The sequence below is a fragment of the Phacochoerus africanus genome, chromosome 9, assembly GCF_016906955.1.
Source record: "Phacochoerus africanus isolate WHEZ1 chromosome 9, ROS_Pafr_v1, whole genome shotgun sequence".
Classification (NCBI taxonomy): domain Eukaryota; kingdom Metazoa; phylum Chordata; class Mammalia; order Artiodactyla; family Suidae; genus Phacochoerus; species Phacochoerus africanus.
The window spans coordinates 1,862,938-1,887,583 of record NC_062552.1 but is presented as its reverse complement, the minus strand read 5'-3'; the positions used below and the strand labels follow the sequence as shown (position 1 = coordinate 1,887,583).

The 24,646-nt window shown below is 54.3% G+C and overlaps 1 protein-coding gene and 1 non-coding gene across 9 annotated transcripts in view; both read right to left on the bottom strand.

Moving 5' to 3' along the window:
• RIPK1 (receptor interacting serine/threonine kinase 1) overlaps positions 1 to 24,646 on the bottom strand; it is a 39,674-nt gene that overhangs the window by 2,262 nt on the left and 12,766 nt on the right. For 6 of the 8 annotated variants that reach the window (XM_047797781.1, XM_047797782.1, XM_047797780.1 and 3 more), the window contains 9 exons: positions 21,338 to 21,556; positions 19,771 to 19,927; positions 17,630 to 17,767; positions 15,978 to 16,206; positions 13,726 to 13,875; positions 11,268 to 11,344; positions 4,698 to 4,788; positions 3,333 to 3,893; positions 1,592 to 1,744 (listed from right to left, as the gene is read on the bottom strand). In XM_047797781.1, coding sequence (XP_047653737.1) covers positions 1,592 to 1,744; positions 3,333 to 3,893; positions 4,698 to 4,788; positions 11,268 to 11,344; positions 13,726 to 13,875; positions 15,978 to 16,206; positions 17,630 to 17,767; positions 19,771 to 19,927; positions 21,338 to 21,489 — 1,708 coding nt within the window. In that variant the 5' untranslated portion in view covers positions 21,490 to 21,556. Of the gene's footprint in view, positions 1 to 1,591; positions 1,745 to 3,332; positions 3,894 to 4,697; positions 4,789 to 11,267; positions 11,345 to 13,725; positions 13,876 to 15,977; positions 16,207 to 17,629; positions 17,768 to 19,770; positions 19,928 to 21,337; positions 21,557 to 22,528; positions 22,547 to 24,646 lie in introns of those variants that run through there. The other 2 variants (XM_047797784.1, XM_047797785.1) reach the window with 2 other exon arrangements.
• On the bottom strand, positions 9,600 to 9,707 carry LOC125136945 (U6 spliceosomal RNA). The gene has a single exon (XR_007137271.1). It is a non-coding gene; the product is annotated as a U6 spliceosomal RNA (small nuclear RNA).

Here is a 24,646-nt window from a genome sequence, read left to right as displayed (position 1 = left end):
GCTCTGCGGGCTGGGGTCTTGGCGGGGGTCGGGCGGGGAGGCAGGGCTCTGGCGGCTCTGAGGCCCCGGCTGCGCTTTACACCCCCGGCCCGCGGGGCCGCGATTATATGAGACCCGCGCGATGTCAGGCGGCAAAGCACCGTTTCTGTCCCTCTGGGGGGCTTTCGCGGACACCGGGCGGCTCAGCGTCCCTCCGCTCCGGACGCCCTTCACCCAGCAGCTCACGCTCCTCTCTCTTCATCAGGGAGGCTGAGCCCCGCGTGCGCCTGCTCCCTCACAGCGCCCCCCCTCGTCTTTTGTTTGTTGAATTTCTGGCTGTGCCTGCGGATGCAGGGGTTCCCAGACCAGGGACCAGCCAGCCCCGGCAGTGACGAGGCCGAGCCCCGTTCCTCAAGGGCACCAGGAACACCCCCCACCCCGCCCCCTGTCTCTTAATGGATGCGCTGCGGTATCCGCTCTCTCCAGGGCCCACTCGGGGGGCTCGGCCCACCCCACCCCCAAGTGCGCTCCCCTTTTCTCCTACAGACAGAGCCGCTCTCCACTGGTTACCTCCTCTGGGGCCTTCATGAAAGCACAACAAATCGAAGCATAAAACCAGACAGCAGCACAAACCGAACTCCTCGCTCCTCGCCCTGCCTCGTGAGCTGAGTACACGGAAAGGGCACCTCGTTTCCCTCCACGCAGCGCCCCCTCCTCCTCAGGCCCCCACGTGCAGTTCTGTCACCACCACTAGACACTAGGAGTCCCCACATCCTGCGAGACATCGGCCACATCTCGTCGGCACTTCCCTAGGAGAGGGGCCCTGGGCTCCACCAGATTCTCAAAGGTACCCCTGTCACCCCCAAAGTCAGGAACCTCTGCTCTAGTATCTTAAAGACTAGCCCTCAAATGGGCTAGCCCAGGGGCTGGCCCACCGCCTGTTTCTGTGAACAAAGGAACTCAGCCGTGCCCACTGGCAGGTGCACCATCTGTGGCTGCTGTGGTGCCACCGTGGCAGCTGAGGAGTTGCAGCAGCTGCCTCCAGCCAAGCAGGAAGCACTTACTATCTGGCCTTCGATAAACACAGCCTTGCCAATCCTAAGGTGAATGAGGAGCTGGTTCTGAAAGCAACTGCTTTGGCCTCATGACTGCTTTTCCCAGGTTGTGTTCTGGGGTTAATGTTCTGAGCCCGCTTAGCGGAGCCCCCGCAGATTAAGCCGTCCTGCTGTTACCACCCGCGGACGAGGGAGGGCATAGTCCTGTCTCGTACCCCGTCTTCTGACGAGGACCCACGGGAGCTGTGGCGCCTCGGTCTGCGTGGCAGTAGACAAAGACGAAGATACGCTTGATGCTTCTGAGCTCCTGCTGTGTGCCAGGCAGGGTACTGAGCTCTCTACTCACACGGCCTTGTTTAACTTTCACAGCGATTTCAGGAATCAGATATTCTAACTGTCCCCATTTTGAACAGAAGAAATCACAAAGCAGTTACGTGGGAGTTACAGAGCTATGTTAGAGAGGCCAGACAGGGCAACGTCCAGGGGGAATGATCAGAGAGCACGTAGCCGAGAACGCTCGAGGTGGCCACACGGCGGGTCCTTGAGGGGCATCTTACCGAAGACGGCCTGGTACTTGGAAGCGGGCTCTTCCTTCACGTGCGGGCACATGCTGTCCAGGACTGAGGCGCTCGCTCCGCCGAGCTCCATGTAGTTGTGGTCGCCAATCTGGACGCCAGAGTTGCCATACAGGATGTATCTGGGAGACGCCTCTGATGAGAAGGAAACACGGCCAAGCGCATGCCCATCGCGAGGAAGGGAAGGGAAGAAAGGACAGCATGGTAAGGGGATGAGGTTTTAGTCCAGACACTGAATGATTTATCCTAGGCCTCCTCTGGAAATTTTCTTCTGGAGTTCCCGTGGTGGTGCCCTGGGTTAACGCATCCAACTCGGAACCATGAGGTTGTGGGTTCCATCCCTGGCCTCGCTCAGTGGGTTAAGGATCCACTCAGTGGGTTGCCGTGAGCTGTGGTGTCGGTCACAGACGTGGCTCGGATCCCACGTTGCTGTGGGCTGCGGTACCGGCTCCAATTCAGCCCCTAGCCTGGGAACTTCCATGTGCCATGGATGCAGCCCTGAAGAGAAAAGAAAAGAAAAAAAACAAAACACGGAAAATAACAGGTTGGTGAGGAAGCGGAAAAATTGGAATGGAACGTGGTGCAGCCACTCGGCAACCAGGATGGTGGTTCCTCAAAAAATTAAAAATAGAATTTACCAGAAGTTCCCATTGTGGCTCAGTGGTAATGAACCTGACTAGGATCCATGGGGACATGGGTTCGATCCCTGGCCTGGCTCAGTGGGTTAAGGATGTGAGCTGTGGTGTAGGCCTGCAGCTATAGCACTGATTTGACCCCTAGTGTGGAAATATCCACATGCTGCAGGTTCGGCCCTAAAATAAGTAAATAAATTCAAAAAAATAAAAATCGAATTACCATATGATCTATCATGCCTACTGGGTCTAAAACCCCCAAAGTTGAACGCAGGGTTCCAATTAGCCATTTATACACCCACGTTTCTAGCAGCATCATTCACAGAAGCCAAAAAGCCGAAGCCACCCAATGTCCCTCAACAGATGATGGACAACAAAAGCTGTCCGTCCGACAGTGGAATATTATTCAGCCGCGAACAAGGATATTCCGACAGCCCACACTGTGCTACGTGAAGTAAGCCAGTCACGAAGGGCGAATACCACTTACGTGAGGTCCCGAGAATTATCAAATTCAGGGAAAGCAGAAGGTGGTTGCCGGGGCTGGGGGCAGGGGGAGGGGGAGTTACTGTCTGAGGGTACGGCTCCAGTCGGGGACGATGTACGGAGCTCTGGGCCTGGGTGGGAGTGACGGTCACCCAGGAAGGGGCTTTTCGTCACCGGTGGCGTCTGTGGCCTCTGTGAGGTAGGAATGAAAACACCCAGGCCTTGTCCTGACCTTCGGGAGACGGCAAGCAGGAGAAAAGAGTACCGGCAGACACCTTCGCTTAAAGCGGAGAAGGTGACACTCGGGTTGGAGTGGCAGGTGCCTGCTAGGTACAAGGACTGTCGCCCAGCCCTGGGAGCGGCTGCAGTGGCTCCTACCCCAGGGCACGCCTGGGCCGGGGCGTCTGACGGAGGCCACTCTGTGGCGGCAAGGGCGGCCCAAAGAGGCTCCAGATGGCTGGTGCCCCGTGACCCTGCAGAGCGACAGGCAGCAGGGGCGGGAAGCGGGGCTTGTGTGGGAGCAGAGAGGCGCGCTCCTTGGTGCGAGGGCACCGTCACTTTCGGGAAAATGTAAAAAATACAAGGGCATGACGCAAAGGCCTGTTTACCTCTTGATGGCAGGGAGGCGAAGGGCAGGGTGGGCGTGTTGCCCAGCAGGTCGGTCTCGGGCACCGGCGTCTTATACAGGCTTGGCCGGTGGCCTTGACTCGGCATGTACCAAACTCTTCGATCTGCGGCTCCCAGATCCAGGGGCCTTGCTCCCAAGCCCTGAGGCTTGTGCGACCCATGGCTCTGGTACAGCGGCTGCGGGTGGCTGCTCAGCCCCGCCGGGTGCTGGGCGGCGCTACCAGGACCGGCACAAGCGAGGCCTTTCACCGCGGGGCCCTGGGCCGGCTCGTAAGGCCTCTGCTGCGCAAAGGGGTCGTGCGAGACCCTGCGCCGCCTCTCCTCCTCCCCGCCGTAGACCGAGCTGCCACCCGGCTGCTCCTTGGTGCGCCTGTCCATGCGGCTGCCGAAAAGATGGTAGTTGGCTTCCTCCTGGAGTTTGCTCTGCAGGTGGAGCTCGTTCTCCTCGTGCTGGTGCTCTGCGGAGGGGGCAAACCAGGACTCCTCCACGGGGCCCATCCCGAAGCCCTGCGAGCTGTGCAGCGAACCTGGCTGTTCTGGGGCTGAAGACACATGATCGGCATTGGAAGGCGTTTCATGAAACAGTCAACAGAGCGGCGAGACAAAACCCGAGCACCCCACGAACCTGTGCCCAGAGTAACACACTGACAACTCTGAGGAAACTCTGAAAAAGCGTTTACGAGCGGGTCTTCCGCCCACGAGGCGTGTGTGGTCCCTGCCTGCAGGTGACAGCACGAGGGGAGTCAGCACCCGCCACAGGAGGCGGCGTGGCTGCAGAGCCCAGGGAGCTGGGCGGGTGCGGAGCAGACAGCGTCCCCGGGTGTGCCGCGGGCTGGGCAACCAGAGGCAGCAGCTCCGTGCCAAGCCCGTCCCACGGACGCTTTCACTCCAAAAGCCCCAGGGGAGCAGGGCAAGTATCGTGATGACGGATGAGAAGTCCGTCAGCCGCCCCAGAAGAGACAGCCAACAGGTGGCTCCAAAATCCTAAATCCTGCTTTTGTTAGAAGGAGAAAAGGGGCCCTGCTTGACCCCGGGCGCGAGCTCTGAGCACCCCCGGAGCCCAGTCATCCCGACCCTCCCAAGGGCTTCGCTCCCACGCACGTCCCTTTCTTCCTTCTGAGCGGCCTCCTCCGCCCTGGCAGAGGCACCTGGCCTCCTGTGCTCAGCGGGTTGTCAGCTAATACTGCACATACAGGGATCTTAACTCTGAGTGTATGAAACCCTCCTTTAAGGCAGGTGTTAAATTTCACAGCTTCTGTTTTTCACAGGATCATAAACAGCATCTTAGGCAGGAGGTGAGGGAACACAGAGCAGTGAATACAGATTTTCCGCCCAGGACGAGCCACCTGAATTGGACCTGCTCGGGGCTACGGCTACACAGTCAATCTGCAGAGACTGCATCCTCTTCACGACGGCGTTCTGGCTCGGGTACTCCTTCTAAAATCAAGAGCGGAGACACATACTTCAGCAAACAGCAAAAAACAGGCCCAGAAAATTGTTCTAAGAATGAATTTTTTAGAAAGAACGTAGAAACTCCACACGGCTCTTACAAGCAGTCAACGTTTCTTTCTCCTAAACTGCCAAAATAATGTTAAAAAAAGAACAAAGTTGGAGAGCTCACACTTCCTGATTTCAAAACTCACCGCTTAGCTACCGTAACCAAGTCAGTGTGGGAAGTTTCCTGGTGGCCTAGCGATTAAGGATTGAGCGTTGTCACTGCTGTGGCTTGGGTCACCGCTGTGGTGCAGGTTCAATCCCCAGCCCAGGAACTTCCACATGCCTTGAGCACAGCCATCCCCCCAAAAAGAATACTGTGCTATTGGCCTAAGGAAACACATACAGGCCAAAGGAATATAATGAACCCAGAAATAAACCCTTGCATGTAAGGCCAATTGATGTTTTTTGTTTTTTTGGTTTTTTGTTTTCTTTTGGCTGCGCCGATGGCATGTGAAAGTTCCTGGGCCAGGGATCAAACCCGTGCCACAGCAGCCACTCAAGCCACCAGAGACAACGCCAGATGATCAACCCATTGTGCCCCAAGAGATCTCTTAGGCCAACTGATTTCTGACCAGGTGCCAAGACCTGGTCAGTGGAGGAAGGCTGGATAACCACGTGTAAAAGAATAAAGTTACATCTAACTTCCAACACACACACACACAAAGGAACTCAAAGAGATCAAGGATCTAAGCTTAAGAGCTACAACTATATAAGAGGAAAAACATAAGGGGAAAGCTTCATGACATTGGATTTAACAAGGATTTCTTGGATATAACACCAAAAGCACAGCCAACAAATAAAAACAGGTAACTGGACTACAATAAAGTTAAAACCATCGGAGTTCCTGTTGTGGCTCGGCAGAAACAAATCTGACTAGCATCCATGAAGATGCAGGTTTGATTCCTGGCCTTGGTCAGTGGAATGGGTTAAGGACCCAGTGTGGCCGTGAGCTGTGGTGTAGGTCAAAGGCGCAGCTCAGATCTGGCGTTGCTGTGGCTGCAGTGTAGGCCGGCAGCTGCAGCTCCAATTCCACCTCTAGCCTGGGAACATCCAGATACCACAGGAGAGGCCCTAAAAAGACAATTAAAAAAAAAAAATTAAAACCATCTGTGCATCAAAGACACTACCAAGAGAGTGAAAAGACAACCCAGAGAACAGGAAAAAAATGTGTAAATCATGTAATACAAGGGATGACTATCCAGATCACATAAAGGAATCCTGCAGTTCAACAACAAAACAACCCAGTTCAGAAAATGGGCCAAGGACCTGAATAAGTATTTCTCCAAACAAGACATACAGACGGCCAATAAGCACACGGAGGAGTTCCCGTCGTGGCGCAGCGGAAACGAATCCGACTAGGAACCATGAGGTTTCAGGTTCAATTCCTGGCCTTGCTCAGTGGGTTAAGGATCTGGAGTTGCGTGAGATGTGGTGTAGGTCGAAGATGCAGCTCGGATCCTGCGTTGCTGTGGCTGTGGTGTAGGCCAGTGATGACTGCAGCTCCAATTAGACCCCTAGCCTGGGAACCTCCATGTGCTGCGGTGTGGCCCTAAAAGACAAAACACACACACACAAAAAGCCCACAGGAAGACAACCAATGTCATTAGTCCTTAGAAAGATGCCAATCAGAGCCACCGTGACGCCACTGCTCGTTCACGAGAACGGCTGTCACTAAAACAAAACCAAACCCAGAAAATGAAAAGTGCTAGTGAGAAGATGGAGAAAGTGGAACCACAGTGAGCTGATGGTGGGAAGAATGTAAAGTGGTGCAGGTGTCACAGCAAACAGTCTGATGGTCCCTCGAATGTTTATTACGTAATTATCACACAATCCAGCAATTCCGCTCCTAGGTTTACTCCTGAAAGAATTGAAATCAGGGACTCGAAATGATACTATAGACCAATGTTCACAGCAGCCTTATTCATTATACATAAAAGGCAGCGACAACTCAGGTATCCACCAACAGACAAATGAGCAGTCGACGTGAGATACATGCATACAGTGGAATATTACTTGGTCTTAAAAAGGAATGAAGTTCTGACATACACTACAAAATGAATGGACCTTGAAAACATGATGCTACGTGAAATATGCCAGACACAAAAAGACAAATACTGTATGACCGCATGTCTATGAGGTACCCAGAATAGTCAAATGGAGAGACACAAAGTAGAACAGAGGTTCTGGGGGCGGCAGAGGGAGGAACGGGAGCTGCTGATCGGGACACTTTCCGTTTGGGGTAATACAGATGGAAGCGGATGCTGCTGCTGGTTGCACAGCATTGTGCGTGTTCTAAACGCCACTGAACTGTCACTTAAAGGCGGCAGGATGGTCAGGTTGCCGTTCTGAACATTTTACTACAGTAAAAAGTAGCATTTTGGATTTCCTTCAAGATTTTCCTTCCTAATCATATGAGCACTTTGCTCTTAACGGTGTGCCTGTTCCATGGATAGATGACCAAAAACATTCACTGAGGAGCTCCCATTGTGGCTCAGTGGTAACAAACCCGACTACTATCCATGAGGACACAGGTTCGAACCCTGGCTCTGCTTAGTGGGTTAAGGATCCAGCATTGCCATGAGCTGTGGTGTAGGTCACAGACGTGGCTTGGATCCTGCGTTGCTGTGGCTGTGGCTGTGGTGTAGGCCGGCGGCTGTAGCTCTGATTCGACCCCTAGCCTGGGAACTTCCACATGCTGCCCTTAAAAAAGAAAAAAAATCACTGAATGAACATATGAATGATTTAAGGGAGAATGAAAGCGGAAATTAACTCTGTGCATAGTCTGCAACATTTTGTATATTGCTTTTCACTTAAGCATTTTTGTCATTTTAATTTTGTGACGAAATTGTTCTCTTTTTAGTTATTTTTCAGTTAGACAAAATGCATAAATACAAATTTCTTTTAAAAGATTCCAACTGCAGAATCACTCAGAGCAACACTTTAAGGTGGCTCCTTGCAGCAGCGCCCCCTCCTGCATGTTGTGTGTGGATCCCTCTCCTCTTCCGAGGCATTTGCACATGTATTCTGGAAATACGCAAATATTTGTTTAATTTATTTATGATCTAAAGGGTCACACTCTGTTGCTGTGTGACTTATTTTTTCACCTACAACAGCTTTCCACATCTTTCGCTAGTTTCTACCTCTGCCCCCCGCCCCCTTTTTTTGGCCGTGCCTATGGCACGGAGAAGTTCAGGGGACAAGGACAGAATTCTGGACGCCACCTGAACCACAGCCCTGACGACACTGGATCCTTTCCTCGCTGAGCCACCAGGGGGCGCCCAGTTTCTCTCTCTCTTACATGACTAGTATTCTGTTTGGAGGAACCATCATTTAGTACATCCAGTTAGAGATTTGGGTCATTTCCGAATATTCATTCTCACACAGGTGTAAAACGCCCCAGAAGCTAAATCTGAGCATACCCGTGAGTGCGACATAGACGACTAAGAGCAGAACTGCAGCAAGAGTCACGTGCTTTTAAGTTTGACAGATGCTTCCGCTTTCAATATGTCACTGCTTTACTCTCCTACCAGAACTGCATGGGACTGCCTGTCACTCTGAACTTTCTCCAGCAGTTGGTATTATCAATCTTCCAAAACCGCTGTCAATCTAACGGATGAAAAACTATAATCGACTCACTTTGTTTTCTGCTAATGAGACCATGTGTCTTTTCCAACCTTCACTGTCCACTGATGGATTCAGCTCGTTTATGTTTTGTTCAGGATTTTCGCATCTATACTGTTAAGTGATGTGGTTCTGTAACTTTCCTTTCCTGTATCTTCTTTTCCGGTTTGGGAGTCAAGGTTATGCTAAGTCTCATAAAATGAGTTTGGGAGCGTCCCTCTTCTCTACCAACTGGACAAGCTGTGAACAACCGGGATACTTTCTTCACTGAATTTCTGACAGAAATCACGCATGAAGCTACCTGGTGTGGACTTTTCTTGTGGGACAATTTCTGATCACTGATTCAACCTCTTTTAATGCTTACAGGAAGAGTCAGGCTTTCCCGCTCTATTTATACAGGTGACCTTGAACAATGGGGGGGGCGGTTAGGGGGCTCAGCCCTCTCAGGGTCAGAAACCCAAGAACAACTCTGCAGTTGGCCCTCTGCGTTCCTGGTTCTGCATCCATGAATCCAACCAAGCGGCGATCACGCAGTGAGACCGCTACTGAAAACAAATCTGCGTGTAAGTGGACCCACGCACTTCAAAGCTGTGGTGTTCAAGGGCCAACTGTATTTTTTCCAGAAGTTCGTTCCCCTTGTCTAACTTTGAAAATGAATTATCGAACAGTGGTTCCTCATCGCCTCTTGCCACGATTCTGCCACGTGCAGGAGCCGGAGCACCGCCTGCTTGGCTGAGGCCTCAGGCCTCTCCGTCTTTCGCCATCGCTTGGCCGGTTTGATCAGCGTCTTTCCGGGGAACCGACATTTAGCTTCTCTGATCCTCTGGCTTTCGGCGGCACTGACTGGTGCTCTTCACTTTTATGTGTGGCTTTCTATTTTTTTCTTCAGATCGTTTTGCTGTTTTCTTCAGACGAATGCTGGATTAACTAATTTGTAGCGTTTCATATATACAGTCACTAAAAACATTTATATTTACTACACACCCATGCATTTACTAGTAATACTCCTTTGCAAAGAACACTCTACAAGTATTAATCGGTAGTGTTTCTGCTGGCCTTCTGTTTTAAATATTTTGTTTTAGTTTTTTTATTATTATTACCCTATTTCTTTTTCACTTACACGGAATGAAAAAACCATGGAGCACTTCACTGATTTGCGTGTCCTCACTGCCCAGGGGCCAAGCTAATCTTCCGCTCCATCCTTCCGATTTTAGCAGACGTGCTGCCGAAGCGAGCACCTCAATATTTTCTAAATTCCATTGTGATTCTTCTATTTATTGCCTTTTAGGGCTGCACCTGCGGTATATGGAAGTTCCCGGGCTAGGGGTCGAATCAGAGCTACAGCCGCCGGCCTACACCACAGCCACAGAAACACCAGATCTGAGCTGTGGCTGTGATCTATACCACAGCTCACAGCAACACCAGATCCTTAACCCACTGCGTGAGGCCAGGGACCGAACCCAAATCCTCATGGATACTAGTTGGGTTCTTAGCCCACTGAGCTACAATGGGAACTCTAAAAAGATTAATTTCTACCACAACCGAAATGCAAAGAACATTCTTTATATGATTATAAATTGGTTGAGGCTTGTTTTATTTCCCAGCACATAGTCAATTTTGAAAATGTTCTCTATGTTTTGAAAGCCTTTAAAAATAAATATTTGCAATTATTGGGTGCAGGGTTTATATTTTCCGTTAGGTCAAATGCGTTAATCATTGTTCCTTCAAATTTTCTATGGCCTTAGCTTTTTGGTTTTGTTTGGTCTGTTCCATTAATGAAAGGGAAGTTTGCATTAACATCTCCAACTGCGACTGTGGGTTTGCCTATTTTTCCTTCGAGTCTGTCAGTTTTGCTTTGTGTATTTTGGGTGCCATGTCTACTGAGGGCACATACATACTTTAAGCCGTTACGCTCTTCCTGGTGAAACGCATCTTGCTGTCAAGAACCAGTCCTGATGGCTGTGGGCGACTGTCTCTTCTGCTGTCCTCTGATTACTCCCTGGGTTGCACTGGACACTCTCTCAGTGGAGGTGCCCCTCAGAAGGCTGGCAGCTCCTGGCTGTCTGAGTGTACGTGTGTGTTTAAACCTCCGTGCGCTGCCTGTCTTGTTTACTGCAGCCCCCCTGTCCTGACTGCAGCCCCCGTCACTCTAAGACTTAGGGCAGCAGCCTGCTGCCTGCGAATGTGCCTGGGGGAGGGCTCTGCTCCTCTTGGCTGGTTAGCTGGCCACCAGCTCTGACAAACCTCTCTGATCCCAGGGAGCACACTCACAGCTTCAGCCCGGGCGGCGCTGCTTCCACCTGCCACTCAGCACCAAGGAGTCAGGCGGAGGAGCCAACTTTTAAAACGGCCACAGCCACGGCCCCCCAGTGACAAGGCCAGGTGACCGTCTCTTTCTTCCAGGACTTGCTCGCCAAGTACTTCTTCAGCATGATGTTTCGGTTAGTCCTTTAAAATTTGTCTTCCTGCTCTATGTCTCGGCGGATACAACGCTGCTGGCCGCCTATCTTTCAAGAATGCCTCAAAATGACTGACCCACATGGGGTACTCTCTCTCCCACTCCAGCAAAGCTGTGCTTCTGTGTTCATACTGCGGGATGTCTTTTTCTCTCGTTTCAGTAGTTCTGATGGAGGGATGGGTCCAGTATGCCAACGTGATGATACCTGCCAAAAACTGCTGATTTTGTTTTAGGTGGTTGCCAAGCTAGCTTGCCTCAGAACTCGGTAATGAATCTCACGACCGACAACGTATGTGCTTTAGCGTGTGGACACTTTGAGCCCCTGGGCAGCAGTGCCTACCTGTAAGTTCTTCACATCCTCTTCCACGTTTCCTTCCAACTGACTTAGATAAAAAGGCCTATATTTTTCTTCAATGCCTAGATAAAAAAAGAAGTACTTTAAAATTTTAAGTATTTTCTAAAATAAAATGAAAACACGACACAAAACCTATTGCCTCTGAATCACCATCATCTGTGAGCAAAGCAGTAAAAGAAATAGCCAAATGCTAAGTCACTGACTCCCACAAAGAGACTAGTAAGACCAATTACGATGCAGACAGAACGAAGGATGCGGTTGCACTGGAAACCCAGGGCTCTCGCCTGTCACAGCGTCCACACCTCCGGCTGCAGCACAAAGCCCTGACGGGAATCCGCTGAGAAAGGATGGGTGGACTCCTTGCCCCTGTCCCTCCGGCGGCAGTGACACTGTCGGATGAGACACTCAGAACAGGGATTTGGTGCAGGGAGTCAGAGCTGTTGGACTCCACGGAGAAAGGCAACTCCCGCTCTGGGGAAGACAGAGCAGACGCACGTTTCCTTACTTCTCCCGCCAAGTACAAGAAGCCCTGCGTGTGACACATGGAACAAACAGGAGGAGACTCCGAAAGGAGACAAAGACACACTAGCTATGGCCTTTGGGATCTGAGGAAAGACATGGCAGGGAGTCTACTGGGTTTTGTTTTTGCCGCATAGACCTTAGACTTGGACGTGAACAAGCTGGACAGACCCAACACCAACTTACATGCAAAACTATAAGAAGTTTAGAACAAAACAGAAGAAAATTCGGGGGACCTAACCCTGACTGTGCGCTTTGACTTGACACTAAAAGTACAAGGCATAAAAGGGAAAATGCAAGCACCAGACTTGATCAAAAGAAAAAGCTTTTACTCTACGAAACACCTTGCTAAGAGGATGAAAGAAAACAAGCTGCTGATTTGGAGAAAATATTTGAAAACCACGTGTCTGACAAAGGAATACTACATAGAACATTGAAAGAACACTGCAAATTCAACAGTAAAAACAGCAAAATCCAATCAGAAAACAGGCAGAAGACACGAAACAGCGTTTCACCAAAGACGACACGCAGATGGCGTGAGCGTGCGCGTGAAAAGATGTTCAGCATAAGATGAGCCACTGGAGAGACGCACACTAAAACCACAGCGGGGCATCGCCGCACACCCACCAGCCACTGAAACTCAAAACGGCAACAACACGGAGCTCCCATCCTGGCACAGTGGGAACCACTCTGACGAGCATCCAGGAGGATGCAGGTTCGATCCCTGGCCTGGCTCCGTGGGTTAAGGATCTGGCGTTGCCGTGAGCTGTGGTGTAGGTTGCAGACACGGCTTGGATCCCGCGTGGCTGTGGCTGTGGTGTAGGCCGGTGGCTACAGATCCGATTTGACCCCCAGCCTGGGAACCTCCATATGCCGCAGGTGCAGCCCTAAAAAGACAAAAATAAAATACAATTTAAAAATTTAACAAGTGAAAACGGCATGTGAGGAGGGAAGAACCCAAGCCAGGACGAGTTGGGCTGACTGAGTGATGAAGAAAGCAGACAAGCCCATCCGTCGTCCCCCCCCCCCCCCCCCGAGCCTCTGGGGGTGGAGGGGGGCTTCAATTCTGTCTCCTCGCAGCAGAAACACCAGAGCAACATCCTCGCTGGGCTCCCAGGCTCTTCCCTACTGGGCACATTTTCCTCACCTGACTTTCTTCTTTCTGCCTCTGGGACCTCAGTGCGATCCTAGGTGACACGGGGGAAGGGGTACAAGGGGGCGACAGACACCCCTGCCTCTGTCCTCCTCCTTCCGCTACAGGCCCCATCCAAAGGACCAATCCCATGTCCAGAGATGCAGCCACACAGGGGCGGGGAAGAGAGGAAGCTAGGAAGTGACAAGGCCAGCGGAGGCCACGCAGGCACCAGCACAGCGCAGTGCTCATGGAACCACCCAGCAGCGGAAAGGGAGGCGGGCTGCCATGGCCACCACACAGATGGACCTGGAAGACGGTGGTGACACAAGCCAGTCACCACAGACACATGCTGTGTCCCTCCACTTGTCCGAGGGAGCCAGAAGAGACAGAAAGCACAGTGGCAGTGGCCAGGGGCTGGGGGCGAGTGCAGGGGCACGGCGTGTAAGGAGCAGGGCTCCAGCTGGGGACAGACGGTGGGTGGCGCATGGGTGGGGAGCGGGCTTAACGCCGCTGCACCGCACACTCCGGGGCGGCTGAAAGGCTGCACGCGGTCCTGTGCTGGAACACCAGCCACAGAGCGCTCAGGACGGAGGCGGGGGACCCAGGAGGACCCACGCGCCTTCACACTCTTGGCAGGGCCAGCATCTTTTCACGGAACAAGGCGCAGTGAAATCAGGTTCAATCACAAGCGGAGCTCAGTTCTCTAAAAACCCAGAGCCACTTCCCACCAACACCCGAGCAGGAGACGCAGCAGCCAGGGGACGGCAGAGCCACGCAAGGCACCCTCACCAGCAAAGGTGGGCCTGTCGTCCGGACTCAGCGCCCAGCACTGCTTCATGAGGCCGACCACCTCCCGTGGGCAGAACTCGACGATGTCGTCCACGCTCGGCCGGTTCCCCGCCTTGATGCACAGGATCAGCTGCTGCTCGCAGATGGCATCTGTCGGGCAGAGGCGGGCGGGGCCGTCTTTCAGGCAGGGGAGGCGGCCGAAGGCGCCGCTAGTCTCTGCCTCGGGCCTGCTGTCCACGCGGCTGCCTCACGTGGTGAGGGCAGGACGGCCCTGTGACATGAGCTGGTGCACCCACCTGCAGAGATGGGCGGGGAGCAACCAGGTTCCGCAGGCCAAAGACAGAGGTCACACGTGGTAGGAGACGGCACGTGTGAACAAAGCCAGCGGTACGTTCCAGGTCTTAATACAGACGGGCCAGCGTGTGCCTGGAGGGCCGGCTTAATAAGACTGATTTAAAATAGAATGTGATAACTGCTCCTCCAGAAGTGAGCGAGGAGGCCCTGCTGCAGCATCCTGGGACTGGCGGCATCTTTGCACTGCCAGGACGCCGCAGGCTCCATCCCAAGCCTGGCGCAGTGGTTCAAAGAGCGGACTGCTGCTGGGATCCCTGGCCCAGGAACTCCATGTGCCTCGGGGCGGCCAAAAAAGAAAAAGCAGAAGAAAGTGCAAGGAGTTCTGGCAACACAGCCAGGACTGGAAGGTCGGAGAAGACTTTGCCAAGTCCTGAAAATAAGCAGGACTTATCCAGGTAAGGAAAGCGGAAGCAGGATTCCAGGCTAAGAAAGCAGGATCTGAACAGGCTGCCGGCTGGGGACACCACGACGTAGCCCAGAAACCAGGACCTGTTCGGAGTAACTGGCACAGTGACTAAGGAAGCGAGGGGGAGAGCAGGGCTGGCAAGACACCAAGCCACAGCCGAGGGCCCTGCAGCCGTCACTGAGAACCGGACCTTTCGCCCAAAAGCCCAGGGGGCCCCGGGAGGACTGTGAACCGACGCACGAGATGGCTCCGTGTGCCTGCGGGACCAGCAATGTGGCTGCACAAGGAGTCGGCCGCAGACGTGCAGAGGCTGCAACGGACAGGGCGCCGTGGGGGCGGAAGCGGATGGGTTCAAGAGGTGGCTGAATCTCCAAGGCGTGGGTTTTGTGTCCCACTGGATGGGGGAGACGGGGGAGGGGGGGGCAAGGGTGAGTCTACGGGACTGAGGTTGCCAGTCGGGCCCCTGGGTGGACACAGGGTGACGAGGACACTGAGGGGCCGTGAGAGCGTGGAGAGGGCATTTGTTTGGGGGGGGGGTGCTGCTTTGGGGAGCCTCTGTATGTGGACTGGTACTCAGACCAACAGTCACTGCACATCCAGGCCAGGCCTGGAGAAAAGAGACCTGGGGGGGAGTTCCCGTTGTGGCCCAGCAGGAACGAGCCCGACTAGGATCCGTGAGGCTGTGGGTTCCATCCCTGGCTTTGCTCAGTGGGTCAGGGATCTGGCGTTGCCATGAGCTGCGATGCAGGTCACAGACGCAGCTTGGATCCTGCATGGCTGCGGCTGTGGTGTCGGCCGGCGGCTGTGGTGTTGGCCGGCAGCTGCAGCTCTGATTCGACCCCTGGCCTGGGGACCTCCATATGCTGCGGGCGCGGCCCAAAAAAGCAAAAAAAAACAACCAAAAAACAGAGGCAGCAGCAAAGAGGTGACCGTGAACCAAGGGAGCTGATGACCACTGGAGAAGAATGGGCGTGAGAACATCTAGGGCTTCAGGGACTTAAACTGAAGCGTGGCTACTTAGGGGTCTGTTCTCCTGCACAAACCATGCCTTTCTCATCTTCATGTTCTCAGCGCCGATTCACGTGCCCCCGGGAAGTACTGAAGAGAAACAACTCATGAAGGAAAGAACAAGCGGCTGAATGGCAGCGTGGACGCAAAGCCCTCGCCCGCGGAAGCAGGCCAGCTCTCTGGCCCAGGAGCACCTCCCCAACTCGGATGCATCAAAGGGCGCCTATCTGCCCCACGACCCCGGGTTCTGAGATGCAGATCACTGATGCGGTCAGCGAAACATCCCGAGCCCCGGCTCCATCCCAGGCGCTGAGTGCGGAGCCCAGGGAAGCAGCGCTGACGAGGTCTCAGCCCTCGCGGAGCCGACGGCCCTCGGGTGAGGCAGCCCTTCAGCGACGGACAGTGGCCCGTCGTCCCTGACTCCCCGGGAGGCTCCCGGACCATTCGGGTCAATGCCTGCATTCCCCCGTCTGCAAATGCCTACTTTCGTAGGGCTCCTTATTGGCGAATATGGCCCAGAGCACGATGGCGAAGCTGTACACGTCCGACTTCTCCGAGGGCCTGGCGTTGACGTCGTTCAGGTGCTCGGGGGCCATGTAGTGGAGGGTGCCCCCGTTTTTCTTGGCGGTGCTGGTCGCCTTCCGCTGCTCGTTATGCTCCTCCTTCGTCAGTTTGCTCCACGTCTTGAAGGACGCCACGCCGAGGTCGGCGATCTGCAAGAGACCAAGCCAACGGGACCGCTCTGCGAAGGCGACGGGCCTTCTCATTCGGGGCCTATCCAGCAGATGGGAGGCACAGTGAAATTTCCAGAAGTGGTTGCGCCAGGCAGGTTTAAAACAGCTACTTCTGAGCAGATGCACAGAAACTGCATGTGGTCAGCCCCCTGGAAAATCTCCCTTAAGAAAGGCCCCTGTGAAACTCTGGTATCTCAACTCTTATGTGACAAAACCTAGGCTGGGGGGGGGGTGATGGGGGAGGAAAAGCAGAAGACGGCTCTGCGACCCACAACGAAAACAATTCATTCTAATGCCTCGTTTCCTCTGCATCCATGTTTCAGCTCCGCCTGAGGCGAGGAAGGAACCGGTGCCTTCTTCCCACAAGCTTTGTAGGGCAGGTGGTGCTACCCCTGCTCTCTTCCCAAAAGGCGTCCAGGAGCCTGGATGCGTGTTTCCACAGGTTCCAAAGACACACCGCGGAGAACTGCAACGCTCCCTGTTCTGAGCTGGGAGCCTGAGCCTAAGACGGGATGAGGAGGATGAGAAAGGCAGAAAAGCGAAGAGAACGATGCCAAGGCCGGACACGGACGAAGAGCGAGGTGGCCAGATGACAGAAGAGGCAGGAAATCAGAGGTGCAGGCTCCCCTGGCGCCTCACAGAACCCAAGCACTTGGGGCTGAATCTGGTATGCGCTTATTCAAAATCCTCAAATTCCAGCCCAGAATAGAAGAGGTACGTTATCAACACCCAGAATCTTCCTGTAGAAACACGGGAATAAAAACTCCCGTCAGACGACAGCAGCGTGTCAGAGGCAGACCCTCCTGGCAACAGGACGCCCGTGCAGGCAGACCCTGAGTCCTCCCGCAAACGCCACTTCGCGTTCAGGGGCCTGCGCTCAATCCCTGCTGGTTAACCCTGCTCTCCAGGGAGCAAGAAAAGCCCTGTTCCCATTTTCTCTCCACTGCAATGGAAACAAATGTTCAAAAGGAACCTGATTTTAAAAAGGAGAGAAAGGTGAGTTCCCGCTGTGGCATCCATGAGGACGTGGGTTTGATCCCTGGCCTCGCTCAGTGGGTTGAGGATCTGGCGTGGCTGTGGCTTCGGTGCAGGCCAGCAGCTGCAGCTCCCATTCGACCCCTAGAGTCTGGGAACCTCCATGTGCTGGAGACGAGGCCATTAAAAATTTTTTTAAATAAAAATAAAAAAAGGGAGAGGAGTGCGAATGAATAAACAAAAGCTGTGAACTCCACCAGGGCTGTATCTGTCTTCCCACTCCCTGGCAGGGCTGTCTGGCACCACTTCCACCAGGGACAGGCCGGGCTGGCTCTTCTTTCCGCGGGCGTCCACCAAGCCCGAACCCGCGGCGCGGGGCGAACGAAAGGGCCGCTCCCGGGCGGCGGGCGCCCCGGCTGAGGTTTACCTTAATGTGAAAGTCGTCGTCAACGAGGATGTTCTGGGGCTTGAGGTCCTTGTGAATCACGCCCTCGCCGTGCAGGTAGCGCATGCCTTCGATGGTCTCCATGACGATCCTCCCTTTCACAGACAGAGGGACCGGGGTCTAGAAGGAGCGACGGGAGACCGTGAGGGGGGGGAAGCGACGCGGCCGGAGCCCCGCTCCTTCCAGAGGACGCAGTGCCCCTTCCGAAAGGTGTCCTCCCGAGGGCCGAGGCGTCCGGGCCGTGATCCATCAGGGTCCAGGGCCAGCTGCGCCACCTCAGGTCATGTGCAAAAGTGCCGGAAGACGAAGCCCCTTGAGGACCAGACCGTGCTGCTCTTATCGTCACCACTTAGGATGCGACCTGACCCCCGTGCACGGCGCCGGGGAGTCTGCGGGCAGGCACGCGCGTGCCAGGCGCTCCTCCGGGTTAAATACGACCACGGTGCGGACGCGTGTGAGACAGAAGGGTCCGAGGACACGCACACAAGGGGACGGGCCCACGCTGGTTAAAAGCACATAAAAGGTCACCCATAAGGTGACACGATGTGGCGGCGACAACACTCAAGCGGGGTGGCTGTCGCTGTGGGGTCTGGAACCAGAGCGTTCACAGCGTTGTAGACTCTCAGGTCACTCTCACTTGTGCACGTGGCACAGTCTTAACTATACGAATACCAGTGTGAACACCGACAACTCCAGCTACTAGTAAAAGCAGTCACACATTAGTCTTGCTTAACAGTGAAAAACGCAAACTCTCACTGTGTGCGTGCGTGTGTGAGCATGTGTACAGTCCTTAGTCTACAAACACCGTTTTCTAAAAACTTGTGAATGTTGGTTGTGGTAAAAAGGAAAAAACGGAAACGTCAGAAGTCAGATTCCCACGTCAGCCCCTCAAGACGTCGCTAAGCGGTGCTGCAGCGGGACTGCGGGATCACCAGCCTGGCGGCCACCGCGTGCACACGACGCTGGAGACCCCTGTTCTGAGGCACCTTTGGACCTAGGGGACACTCCGGGCGTGCAGGGGGACCCTGTGCCTTTCCCTCTCTGCTGCTCCCGCACCCTCCTGGGTTTCTGCCGGACGCCTTCCCTTTGACGGAAGCCGCAGAGGGTCTCGGTCCCGGACGATCTGCCCCCATCAAAACGCCTGCCTGCCTCGCGCCTCTTCTCCAGTTTGGGGAGAAGAGCGGTCTGAGCAAACACAGCGTGTGTAAGCGACTTCGGCTGAGCCTCCCCCGCTACCCGCGAGAGCCGTCTGACCTCCCAGCCGCAGCTTCAGGCGGCTGGGGGCGGGGGGGGGGGGGGGGGGGAGAGAGAGAAGGTGGGCGGGGGGGGGGGCTCGGTGCCGTAAGGACGGCCACACCCCCCAGCAGGTTCCCACTCGGGGCGCGCTCGCGGCCCTTTGCTCCCGCCCTCCGCTCTCTGCTCGGGATACTCGCTCCTCGATTCTCTGCCTCACACCACCGCCTCAGACTCCGGCTCAGGCCTCTTCTCTTCTGGAACCCCCTTGCCACCTACCCCGTCTGTCCCTGTGTCCCCAGAGCTCGCCTCTCTGAACACCCGCACCCAGGCCGGTGGCCTACCGCCCGGCCCCGTTACTTGTCTGGGCGCATCCGCTGGTGCTTCCTGAGCAGCCAGCACAGGGCCGTGCTCCTAACAGGTGCACGAACTTGAACAAGGGCTTTCAAGTTATTGGGCTTCGGTGATCAATGTCAGCCTTCCGCGCGCAGCGTTATAGTTCTAAGGTTTTATGTTTAACTTAGACGTTTCTTCAGCGGCATCAGAGTGCAGTCCCTGATGTCCTGTCACACGGTCATTTCTGGTGTCATCATTTAACCAGTCCTTCAGTACTGAGGTGTAATCCCTTACGTACAAACCCCCCATCAGGCCACATGGATCTGAGAGCAGCTGACAAAAGCCACTGCGACGCCTACGACACCGCGACCCGGAGGGACCTTCCCAGTGAGGACCCCGCCCGTCTGCAGGGCCGAGGGGCGGGGGAGGGTCGAGGGCAGGGGGAGACCACCTTCCCACCGGGGAAAGCCGAGGAAGACCAGAGGGGCCGACCTCAAGAAAGGCAAACGCGCAGCAGTTCACCCGGGGCCCAGGGCAGCGGGCAGCGGCGGTACCTGGGCCTTGAGCACCCGCATGAGGTCGCCCTTCGCCATGTACTCTATCACCAGCGAGTAGTCCCCCTCCTCCATGACGACGCCCAGCAGCCTCACCACGCGGCTGTGTCGCAGCCTGTGCATCATCCTGCCCTCCTCCAGCAGGGACTCGTTGTACCTGGGGGGAGAGGAACACGGGCCATGTGTACCTGCGGGGGAGCTAAGTGTACCTGGGGGAGGGGTTAAGTGTACCTGGGGGAGGGGTTAAGTGTACCTGGGGGAGGGGTTAAGTGTACCTGGGGGAGGGGTTAAGTGTACCGGGGGGAGGGGTTAAGTGTACCGGGGGGAGGGGATAAGTGTACCGGGGGGAGGGGATAAGTGTACCTGGGGGGCAGGAGGGACACGGGCTAAGTGTACCTTGGGGGGGGGGGAAGGGGCTGAGTGTACCTCGGGGGTGGGGGAACAGGGGCTAAATGTCCCTGGAGAGGGCAGGGCTAGGTGTACCTGGGGGTGGGGGGTGGGGGAACAGGGGCTAAATGTATCTGGGGAGGGGCTAAGTGTTCCGGGGAGGGGGGCTAAGGGGCTCCTCCCCACCCCAGAGACGCAGCCCACATCGCATCACTGCACTCCCGTCACTGCCTGTGCCTGGGGGACCTTCCCAGGTGGCCCACAAGCTTCAGCAAGCGGGGGTTTCTTGTTCCCAGCGCCCACCGGGGGGGAGGGGGGGGCCTCAGGAAATGTTCAGTGGATGAGAATGAGCAGCAGCGATGAAACACAGCCTGAAAAAAGGACTGTGCTGGACAGCGAAATAAAAAATGCTGCCCCAGGTGCACAGCGGGTTAAGGACCTGGCCTTGTCACCACAGCGGCTCGGGCTCGGGCGCCATCCCAGATCCAGGATTTTGCACGCTGTAGGACCAGCCGAAAAGAAAAAGGAAAAGAAAAAGAAAACGGGGAGTTCCCGTCATGGCACAGTGGTTAACGAATCCGACTAGGAACCATGAGGTTGCGGGTTCAATCCCTGCCCTTGCTCAGTGGGTGAAGGATCCAGCGTTGCCGCGAGCTGTGGTGTAGGTCGCAGACGCGGCTCGGATCCCGAGTTGCTGTGGCTCTGGCGTAGGCCGGCAGCCGCAGCTCCGATTGGACCCCTAGCCTGGGAACCTCCATATGCCGAGGGAGCGGCCCAAGAAATGGCAAAAAGACAAAAAAAAAAGAAAAAGAAAACGGCCTCTCCCACAAGTGCTCCGGGAAAGGAGAGGGAATCAACCCCCGCCACCTTGGCGAGAGGGTTCCCGGAACCTCTCCTTCACGGAGCGCCTTCCCGGGTGAGGGGCTGGGCCTCGCGTCGCCCTGCAGCCAGCGAAGCACCAGCCGTCCAGCCCCTGCAGCCTGCTGCCACGGCGCCTCACTGCCCTGGACCCGCCCTTGACCCCTTCCCGCCCCCGCTGCTCCTCTGCAGTTTGCTGCCGCTGGTTACCCGCTGTCAGCCCCCACTAGTGATCCAGGGACGCCACTAACGCCCAGCAGGTGACCTGACCCAAAGCCTGTGCCCGCCCATGCCCCCCGCCCCGGCCCAAGGGGCCACTCACTCATTGCGCTTGGGGCCCGTGTACACCTTCTTCAGAATCACGAGTCCGTGGGATTTGTGAAAACACAAGGACACCTTTCCGAAGCCTCCGCTCTCCAGGTCCTCCTTCTCCAGAAAGTCAGCAGATTTCATCTTAATGTCATCCAGAGACATGTCTGCCTTCCTTCGAGCGCTCGGAAAGCCCCAAACACACAACTTCTTTCTCCCTCAGCGCTGCGCCCTGTGAAGACAATGAAAGGACACATCAGTGCAAAAAAGTCATCATTCAAAAAAACACACCTAGTGCGCCTGCGTTTTCTGAGGACAGACAGATGGACAGTCCCTACGGGGAACTGTTTCGCGTATTTCCAAGAAGCACAGAAGACCCCAATCTTTAGTCCACAGACTTGCATTTCTGGCAAACTGAAGGACTAGAAATTTAAAACCCTCCTGCTTCAAACTACTTATCCTGGATCACGCTCTCGAGTGAACAGAGAGGCTCAGCAGGAAGGCAAGGGACCCCAGGGACAGAGGACATGCAGGGCGGCAGGGGCCCACGTGACAGCCGAATGTTCCCCCAATTGCCACGCTGAAGCCCGGAGTGACAGGGATCGGAGGTGGGGCCTTGGGGAGGTGATGGGGCCATGACGAAGGCCTCGGGAACGAGTTAAGGGCCCTTCGAAGACACAGAGAGCATGCCTCCTCTCTCTGTCACTGTGCGGGCACAGTGAGAGCCCGGGCATGTCTGTGAACCAGGGACAGGGCCTCACCTGACACCGGATCTGCTTGGACATCCAGCCCCCAGAACTGTGAGAGACAAATGTCTGTTGTTTAAGCCCCCTAGCCAGTGGTCATTTGTTACAGCAGACAAATAACTGAGATAGAAGCCCTATGGGGCACCCAAAGGTCAGGGTTTAACCACAGCCAGAGGCAGGAGCAGAAGTCAGGACATGCAAGAAAAGAGGACTGAGACAAAGACCCCCCCTAACACGGATTCCCATAAATTAAGCCTAATTTAACATGTGCTCCCTTGGAGCTCCCTGGTGGCTCAGTGGGGTAAGGACCTGTCACTGCTGCAGCCTGGGTTACTGCTGTGGTGCAGGTTCCAACCCTGGTCTGGGAACTTCACATGCCACAGGCACCACCAAAACGAAAAACAGAAAACAAAAACCCATGACGAGTTTCCATTGCGGCTCAATGGTAACAAACTGACTAGTATCCATGAGGTTGTGAATTCGATCCCTGGCCTCACTCAGTGGTTTAAGGATCTGGCGTTGCCAGAAGCTGTGGTGTAGGTCGCAGACGAGGCTCGGATCCCACATTGCTATGACGGTGGTGGAGGCTGGCAGCTGCAGCTCTGATTCAACCCCGCCTGGGAACTTGTCTACGCTGAAGGTACAGCCCTAAGATTAAAAAACAAAACAAACAAACAAAAAAACCATGAGCTCCCCCTCCAAAATTCTAAACCACCACCAAAAACAAAAATAGTCCATCATGGCCCAACTGCCAGCAGATACAACTGCCAGCACTATTCAGCACCAGAGCACTTCAGGTCATTAAACTACTGAATATCCTTAGAGATAAACAGGTTTAGAACAATTATGAGCACAAAAGGGAAGGTAATGGCTACAGCAGAGGAGCAGGTAGAGGGAGGACGCGGAAGGGGTGGGCTGGGGAGACTGAACACGGCGCTGGGGGTCGCCAAGCAGCATCTCCAGTTCTCACCCGCTTCATCCTTTGCCCTGCTGTTCCTCATCATTGTTTTCCCTGAACTGAAGTGGGGACTCGAAATCCATGGGGACCCACACGAACCCCACTACACAGACGATCTAGGATTAAAGGGCTGACGCCACCGCACGCTACAGGTGAAGACGAGAGGCAACGGGAATTCACACTCATTGCTCGTGGGAACATTAATGGGACAACCACTGGGAGAAAAGGTCCGGCACTTTCCCATGAAACTAGACCTACACCTGCGCCACGAGCAGGCAAGCCCGACCCCAAGAAAATGCAAACATGCGTCTCCAAGGACATCGTGGGAAAAGAGGGGTGAACATGGCTTGTTGTGAGAGAAAGACATTGAAGGCAAAGCTCTCGGGAATATTCAGCAGCTGCCTTTCTCTGGAGGGGGCCATTTTGGGAAAACCTGGCCCCACCCGTCAGTCAGCTGCTGAGAAGCCCCAGGGCAAACAACAACCCAGGTAGGTGGGATCACACCCCACCCCTCAGTAAACAGGCTCCCTAAAGACCCCTCGGGCACACAGCCGCCTCTAATCCCATCCAGAGACTAAGCCCCACCCTCCAGAGGGATTAGAATCAGCACCACCTACCAGGGGGCAGGCATCACCCCTCCCATCAGGAAGCTTACAGCAAGCCCCCCATACTGACTTCAGCCACAAGGGGGGCAGACAGCAGAAGTAAGAGAGGCTACAGCTCTATTATCTGGAAAAAGGTCACCACACCAAAAACCTATAAAAATGAAAAGACAGAGAACTATAACACAGATGAGGGAGAAAGGAAAAACCCCAGAAAAACAGCTAAGCCATGAGGAGATTCTCAGCCTCCAGGAAAAAGACTTTATTTAGACTGTCGATGCTGAAGATGATGCAAGACATTGGAAATAAACTGGAGGCAAAGATGGATAACTTACAGGAAACACTGAGCAAAGAGATACAAGATATAAAACTTAAACAAGAAGAGAGGCAAAATACAAGAACTGAAATAAAAAATTCACTAGAAGCAGCTAACAGCAGAATACAGGAGGCAGAAGAACGAATAAGCAAGGTGGAGGACACAGATTAGTGGAAATCACGGATGCAGAACAGAAAAGAGAAAAAAGATTGAAAACAAATGAAGAGAGTCTCAGAGAACTCTGGGACAACGTTAAACGCACCAACATCCGTATTATAGAGGTGCCAGAATGAGAAGAGAGAGAGAAGGAAATAGAAAAAATATTCCAAGAGATAATAGCCGAAAACTTCCCTAACATGGGGAAGGAATCACTCACTCAAATCCGGGAAGCACAACAAGTACCAAGACACATATTAATCAAACTGACCAAAATTAAAGACAAAGAGAAAATCTTGAAAGCAGCTAGGGAAAAGAAACAAGTAACATACAAGGGAACCCCAATAAGGTTATCGGCAGATTTTTCAACAGAAACTCTGCAGGCCAGAAAGGAGTGGCATGATATACCTAACGTGATGAAAGGAAAAAACCTCCAAGCAAGAATACTCTACCCAGCAAGGCTCTCATTCAGATAAGAAAGGAGAAATCAAAACCTTCACAGATAAGCAAAAGCTGAGAGAATTCAGCAACACTAAACCAGCCT